Source organism: Citrus sinensis, mitochondrion (genome assembly GCF_022201045.2).
Source record: "Citrus sinensis mitochondrion, complete genome".
In the NCBI taxonomy this organism is placed as follows: Eukaryota; Viridiplantae; Streptophyta; class Magnoliopsida; order Sapindales; family Rutaceae; genus Citrus; species Citrus sinensis.
This window is the reverse complement of record NC_037463.1, coordinates 409,113-417,500: the sequence shown is the minus strand read 5'-3', so window position 1 is coordinate 417,500 and position 8,388 is coordinate 409,113. Positions and strand designations below refer to the sequence as shown.

The window sequence follows — 8,388 nt, the reverse complement described above, 5'->3', positions numbered from 1 at the left end:
CCTGTTCAGAGCCTAAGGTTGTTTAAGCTCATTTCAGGTATTGGATGTTTTAAGTCCCCTCCTTCCAAACTTGGGGTTCTTAGAAACAACAAAAGATGATAATATAATTAAACACAAAGGAATCGCTAAAAGATTAGCCTCTTTTGAATGGTTTGATTCTCAATACAAGAGGTGAAGAATACCGTGGATAATTACTTCAAAATAGAGTGGAAGGATCTAAACATAATCAAAAAGGAAAGCAAAGTTATGCTTGCTACCGGTAGCAAAAGGGATCCTGTCTATGATAATGATAATAATTGGGTAGACACTCGTCCTAAGGACGTAACATACGAGGATACCTCACTCAATTCTCAAATTGAGATTGAACTTGTTTCAGGTGATAAGATTCTCAATCAAGAAAAAGAGAAAAAATCAGCTTATTGAGAAACTGAAGAATGATATTCAAGAGATGTCATCCAAAATGGAGCTCCTGCAAAAAAGGCAAAGGGTTGCTAAGATTTCTAAGGTACCGGCTATAACCAAACAGTTGCAATCCATAAAGAAGAAAAAACCTAAGGGTAAGAAACCCAAGGGTAAGAAAACCCAAGGCTAAGAAGACACTACCTAACACCTAAACAGGCTACCCTAGTCGAATTGGTTAAGCCCAGAGGGAACTGAACCTTATAGATAGGCCTTTTCACTTAAATAGTTATTTATCCCGATTGAAAGTAGTGGAAGATAGGTATAGTGCCTAGTAGCATTACTAATACTTAAAGATTAAGTAGTGGACATGCCTACTTGTTGATGAGTTTCGGTACTCTTGGTTTACCTCCGTTTTCCGTCCTTTAATGAATAAGATCCTTATGTTTGACTAAGGACCTTTGCGCTAACATCAGTGGGCAATAGCTGCTCCTATTTCGATTCTATATACGCTAATATCTGTTTGTGATGAAATCGACTCTCACCCACCGTAGACAGAGTTAGTAGTACACCTTCTCATACAGTTTGAAGATCGGTGAAAGGGTTGCCCTAAAAAGAGAGCTCCAAGTGAATGCCAGTAAGAGAAGGTCTCCTCTAACAACGTCAGGCCTTAGCCCTCTTTTGATCCCGAATAAGATTCTCTCTAAAATGAAAACATATGGTTGGTATGGGCAAACTCGGATTATTCTTCCATTCCAAACGTCTCAAGGTCGGGGGGATGATGTTCAGGTAACACCAGCTCTTTGTTGATTTGATGCTGTCGCCGATAAATCAATTATGAGTCCGAGACGAGAAAGGAACTCAGCCTGCTTGCTATTAGCACTTGGCACAGGTGCGAGACTCTAACTATAACTTGCCACAGGTACAATTACAATACCGAGACTTATACATCTTTTCGGGAATCTATTGAAAACTAATGCTAGTCGAAGTACTAGAATCTCTGATTTTGGACATAATGAATATGGTTCTACGTTCTTATGAGATGCCCTAGAAGACGACTCTGATTTCAGACTCTTAGTTAGAAAGAACTGTCACAAGTAGACCTACTGAGAAGGAGCTATGCTACGATCGTTGTTAGGAAATGGCTGCGTAGTTAGGTTAGACTGTGACAGAGACAGACACCACGAGCTCGACTGTGCCCATTGCTTTAGAGGATGTTGTTCCGGCACCTGAATTCAATACTGAAAAGTGTGCCGGTGGCAAAGAAGAGGGGCGTAGCATAGTTAAATCGATCTACTGATAATGAACCTGTGGTGTCGTCCAGTACCTGTTCCTCTTCAATAAGTTGGTCCAGTACCTGTTGAAGGGTTTGGTCCTGTTCAATAAGTTGACAAGGAAAGGTCATTAATCCTCGTGTATCAAAATCCAGTGTTGTGGCGTACGTGGGTCGCCATATGTTTTTGATATTGAGGTCTCCCATTGGGCTCTCGTGTTCCTCCTCGTGGTAGTATAGTAGCGGCCTCTCTTTCTGAGTTGTTTCAAGCCCTGGCATTAGGGGAAGAGTGCATTTTCTCGATCATATTCGAGCCTAAAATCATATATCTCATATGAGGGATAAACATAAACAGAGTGCTTCCAGGTCACCCTTCCTGCGGGAAGAAAAGGCGCTAACTCCATCCCTTAGCCCTGAAAAGAGCTTCTTTCTTATTCTCCCCATTGCTTTGCGCCTACGACTTCTTAATAGAGGTGGTTTAACTATGTATGCCCCTATGGATTGTCAGAGGCTTGCTTTGAAAGCACCTTATAGGAGTAAGATAAGATTTGACTCTTTTGTTGCCTTGGTTCGGAAGGCACAAGGAATTGAGCACGATCCTCCAGTTATCAAGTATACCCCTGCCGCGATAAGAGAACGAAATAGTGCTCTGGTTGGAAGGTCAGGAAGGGCACATGCAGGATTATGGTTTTAGAAAAGAAAGCCAAAGACTTTCGTAGTCCCGTCCGGATCAATAGAAGAAGTTGACTCTCGTTGGCCTGCTCAAGGTCCGTCGTTCGCCCGAAAAGCATTCTTCATCGACAGTGAAGTGGGCACTATCACTATAAGCTCCGTTTCCGGTTCAATCGTCCAGTCATGAATGAGATCTGAAGGTTGAGTAAATCACGGCTGCTTTGAGGCGCTTCCCCTCAGCATTACTTTTCCACCCAGGCGGCGAAGAAGCAATGAAGTGCTAAAGTAGTGAATTCAAGGAAAGTCTCATTCTCAGGGGTAAGGGAATCGGCGAGATAGTTCTCTTTCTAGGAAGAGGGTTCTCAGAGGCTCACCAGCAGGTTCAGGCGCAGTGAAGGCTTCAAACCGTGTTCTAGTTGGCTTACCTGTATGCGTCCTTCGTCTCAGGTAAGAGAATAGTAAGGTGGTGGGCTTTCTACTGGTCATGGGCGATCTTTCCTCCACTTGTCTCCATATTGCTATTTCCTATTTTACGTCAATCTTAGATTTCCCCATATTATAGTACGCTAGTTGGAGTTTCGAAGCATGATTCAAAGACAGGTAGTTCACTTGAAGCAAAGCGCTTTCTTGCATTAGCACTGGCACTAATCAAGCTGACTCGACCATTCGACCGGGAAGAGGAAGCGAAAGTGAACTGACCCACGAACGGGTTCGAACAGCTCTTTCTTTTTAAGCGACATTGCCTATTATGAGATACTTCGTGACGACGAGCAACTCTCTATCTACTGAAGTGAGCTTACTCCTATCCCGATTCTAAATTCCTACCAACGTACAACGTACTATTTCTTACTTTCCTGGCTCGCTATCAATTCAATTGGATTACCTGTTTAGACTTCAGCTTTCCTTAAAGCATTTCTTTGACCGAGAGTGAACCGTTCGAGTAGGTGCTAATTCGCTTCTCCTTGAGAGAGGAGTTGAACCAACGAAACGAGTGCCCACTTTCTTTTAAGTTTAGTCTTAGCACGTGTAGTGACCTCCGTTTGCTCTTGGCGCCTTGACGCAACTACACCATAAAGAACACTAGCATCGTCCATCCACTCCCAGGTCGCTCATCCTCCGTCGGCGAATCCTACCTAAACTACAGCGCGCTATTCCTTTTCTTATCTCGATAACCGAAGTCAGGTCAACCCCTTTTCACTGCCTTTGATTGAACCACCCTCCTCCCTGCCTACCGTAGACTCACTGGCTTTGAGCTTTCCCTACCCTACTCCCGAGTGAGGAGGCGTGGGACATGGATTACGAAATCCATACAATTGGTTTGGTATAGCTCTCTCTCAGAGCTTGTCCATCCCTATCTTATCGAAATAGGCGGTAACATAGGAGAAAGAATAACTTGTCTGTGGTTCCTTTCTCGAGTGCATGCTAAGATTCAAAGCTATCCATTCATCCTGAGTTCGGATCCGGCCACCCCTTCGGTCGATCGGTCAACTGACAGCGGTCAGCAGATAGATCGGAATCGCGTTAAGAAGATCATTCGATGGTTACCGTTAGTTGGGCCTCTCTTGGAAGAGCCTCTTCACTGCACTCAGAAGACTAACCTAACTTAGTAGCCGTGCTGGGATGGCATCGAGCAAGCAGCGGTAGCAGGGCCGGACCTAGTGCAAAAGCAAAGAAGCAGAAGTCGAGGCAAGAGCTATACCTTCTGGAACCGGAGCAATAATTGCTATAAAGGAAGCAGATGCGCAGGAACGATCCCTAAAGCAAATACTCGGAATGCTCCACGACTAAGTATACCCATTCAGACTCGCTTTTGTTCAATTATAAATAAATAACCACTTTAATGGAGATTTATAGCATCATTCAAGTAAATACAGATTAAGATCGTAAAAACATAAGCTTGTAATATAGCTACACCTAATTCCAGGCCGGTTAATGCAAGAACTATAAATAAAGGACCAAGATCCCCTATGAAATAGAAAATATTATTCATACATAGCATAGTCCAAGCGAACCCACTTAAAATCTTTACTAAACTATGACCGGCCATCATATTAGCAAATAAACGTATTCCTAAGCTTAATGCGCGAAAACAATAAGAGATTAGCTCAAGGAGTACTAAAAAAGGCGCTAACGGCAGTGGGACTCCTGCAGGTAAGAAGAAGCTTAAAAAATGAAGCCCATTTCTTTGAAATCCCACTATAGTAATGCCAATAAAAATGGAAAATGAGAGACCCAAAGTAATGAGAAAATGGCTTGTAACTGTGAAGCTATAAGGTATCATACCCTGGAGATTACAAAATAACAAAAAAGTAAAAGTGACCAAGATGCAAGGGAAAAACTTTTGTTTCACATTTCCGGAAAGACCACCTATTTGTTCGTTTACCAGGTTCAGCACGAAATCATAAATAAACTCTACCAAGGATTGCCAAGCATTTGGGACTAAATTGCCTCCTCCCTTTTTAGTAACAAAATGAACCAGAAGTAGGAACAAACTCAGAGTTAGCAGCATAAACAAAGATGAATTTGTGAATGAGAAATACAAGTTTCCTATTTTCATAGGAATCAATGGGATAATGGAAAATTGCTCAAGGGGGCTGCCAATTTCCTCAAATTGGCTGTAAGTCATTAGGCTATGCAAGTCCGCAGCATTGTGCCAATACACACTATGAAAATCATACTGATTCAGATCCTTTAAGATAAAGGTTAAGGTATCGGGATTTACAACTCCCTCTGGCCCCCCAATAACCCTCTCCGTAAAGTCTTGGATAGGCCATTGGGGTGGCAATTCTCTATTACTCGCACGGAGTAATAGAGAAATTTTGTTACATATTTCCGTAAAAGTAGAAGGAGAAGAAAAACAGAAAGCAAAAAGATTAATACTCAGAATCATAATGGTAAAGAAAGCTTTCTTGTAGTTCCGCTTCTTGCTCTAAAAATCAAGAAAGACTTGTCGGAAATCGCCTTGGTCCAACCAAGAAAGGCATGGGAGTTTTGGGCATTAATGAACACTCAGTCAGCTTTTTCTTTGCCAAATCGGGCGTTTTGTTCTTATATGATATTCTTTATTTCGCCAAATCGGGTTGTAAGGGCGGGAAGGGACGAACGGAGTCAGCATAGATAGGTACATATTCAGTTCAAATCCTGGCACGGAACTCCGAGGGAAAGGCCAATTAAACCAAAGAAACGGGTCTTCTTTTCCTTAAATAGAATAGCTGCAATCCTGACTCTAGCTAACCTGGTCTTTCAAGCTAGTGCACTTGGATCACATTTCGAGGGTGAAATCAAAGGGAAATAGACAAACAGCCTGGTAACACGTACTTGGATTACATTTCTTAATAGCTATAGCTTTCCCTCATCATTACCTTTAGAAAGGTAGGATCCGTGGGTGAAGGTGAAGGTAATATTCCATATTCTCGACCAGAGGAGCAGATGCCACTGATAAATAAGGATAGGGCTACGCTAAACCTGGAATTCCTCACCTAGCCAATCCAATTTTGCTGTTTCCGGGCTGCTCCCCTTAAGTTAAGGGAAATCCGATTGAGGACAAAAAGACGGGGGGTGACAGAACTTGATCAATTTATCGGCCCCACTCCTTAGGCAAATGGATGGTATAGCCGGGAAAACAAAACTTGATCGACTTCCCTAGCCGGGCTCATAGTTAGCATCCCACATATTCGATTAATAGCCAAATACTTAAAACATAGGACTTGGTCTTATCCGTTCGGGCATTTCCCACCTAATTTGTAGAGTGAGACCAGCGAATAAGGGAAAAAGGGGATCAACTCTCCCTTGGCTCTTTCAAATTCCATACATAGGAAGAGAGCTTCCCGAAACCATTGCTCAGCAAGCATCCCTATGTCTCGCACTCAAGCTAAGGGCTGGAGGGTGTTAGGTATTATTTATTCATTGCACGAGAGCACTCACTCTGAAGGGTTTCTCACTGAAAAAAGTGGAGATCAATATCGGTTGGATCGACCACCCATGGAGCAATTGCCCTACAGACTACTGACAATTCCGACCAAGATCTCTTGACTGATGACCGCCCATCTGATGAGCGAACGCGGGAAGCACTGCGAAAAGCGGATAGATCAAACTACTTGAGAAGCAGTCACAATAAAGATACAGGTGCTTTAGCTCCCGGAAGAGCTATCCTGCCATATCGAAACGGAATCGAAGGGGCATAGCGGTAGCCCTTATATATAAGGTACGTGCCTGTCCTATCATGAACTCAAAGCGCAGGTGATTACAATCTTAAATTATCCCTCATACCAGAACGAAAGGATCTCAAAGCGTACCCTTATTAGATAGGGGCCTGTCCGTCAGTTCAGTCTCCATAAACGAAGAAAAGAACAGGAGTCTACTCAATAAACAAAGGGGAAGAGCGTCCTATTCCGCACCTTTCGAGCCGTAAGAACATAGGAAGGGGGTCCATTTAAGCGAGAGGGGTGGGTGCCCTATCTATACTTAATTAAGCCAAAAAAAAAACAGAAGTAGATAAGTCACATCCCTCGGAATAAAAGCTGGATTACCCGTTCTATCATTAGCATTAGGGGTTGGTCTTGTTGAGAATTTCTATTTGAATGAGAGGCAAAGTATCTAAAGCAGCCCATCTCTCGATCTCTGCATTTGAGTATTTAATAGATTTATCCGTTCCCTTTTCAGCTACCGAGACTAGAGGAGAAGAGTCGAACCCCTACCTATAGGCTGCTCGAAGCCCTACTATACTATATTATATAAAAGAGACTCGCCCACTTGCGTCTACTAAGGTAGCGAGAATAAATCCATTCCGAACGAATAATACGTGTTCACTCCCCAAAACTAAGGGGCCTTGGAGAATAAAGGCTGGAACTGCTAGCGCGGAAAAGCAGAAAAGAAAGCCCAAAAAGTACAACCCTAATCATAAAGAACCGAAGGACCTGCTCGAAAGAACCAAAAGGGCAATAGTCGAGATATGCCCCCTCTCGTTCAAGAGTATACCTGTAGCTCTGTTATTACATCTCCTATAAGAGTAGTTAAATGGGTAATTATAAGTAGGTTAATCATATCGAACGGACAAGACAAGAAGTCGAGTATAGTATACGTCCATCAGTCGGAGCTAGCTTAGCTCTCAGTTCATATCTCCTGAGTGAGAAGCCAAAACCACTCGAAAGGCGTATTCAGTAAAGATATGAGATCTGTCTGTTTTTAGTGAGGATTGGGACGATCAGGGCGGTTGAGGGCAGTAGCACACCAATAGAATAGGTGCCATTCTTGTACTCTTTGGGGAAAGGGCAGGAGCGCTCTTTCCCTTGCACCAGTACTTTAATTAAGGGTAGGGCGGAACCGGTTCAAATATCCAAGCTTTCTTTCCTCCGAATAGCCAACAGCCGTTTCCTCCAAATATCCAAGCTTTCTTTCCTTAATCTTAATGGCTACCCGCTTGAGAGTGCTTGGACTGAAAAGGGAAACAAGGCATTTTTCACTCGTTTACGGGACCTGTTTCAAAGGGTTGCACTCTCTTGCTTGAAGGAATCGACATTAGTGGATGGCGTATTCTTCTATCTATATTTAGAACTACTGGATCAACTACTCCCCTTTGAAACCAGTGGAGTGGAACCCTAAAGCGTTCAAACTCATCCGTACTTTTATTTTACTCTTATGTCCATCCCATCTAAAACCAACCAGGGGCTAGCTGCTGCTTTACAGCTAAGATAACGCCGTCTCTTCTTTTCCACATCCTCCTTCTTTCCGGATACTTATCTAATGCCACGGAACCTTCTTTCCCAATCAAGAAATAGATTCATTCCTCCTAAGCATATGTAGGAAGAGAGAACTTCACGTCTAACCTTCCCTCCCTCCTATAAGGAAGTGAATGAAAGTAGGTCAAATCTCTTCTATTCAGAAGCGGATCAATCAACGGATCAATCAAATAGTAATCAACGGAGAGAATAAGCAATTGATAAGCAATTGAAAGGATTCTCATCTTGTCTTCTTCAAGGAGAAACAGAAAATCAATAAGTAAGTTGCTCACTTCCGGATAGAAAATAGAACGGGGTAGCTAGCAA

General features: G+C 42.9%; 1 protein-coding gene across 1 annotated transcript; it reads right to left on the bottom strand.

Moving 5' to 3' along the window:
• Positions 1-4,181: 4,181 nt before the first annotated feature.
• On the bottom strand, positions 4,182-4,901 carry atp6 (ATPase subunit 6). The gene has a single exon. The coding sequence runs from the start codon at positions 4,899-4,901 to the stop codon at positions 4,182-4,184; it is 720 nt and encodes a 239-aa protein (YP_009477470.1).
• Positions 4,902-8,388: the final 3,487 nt, after the last annotated feature.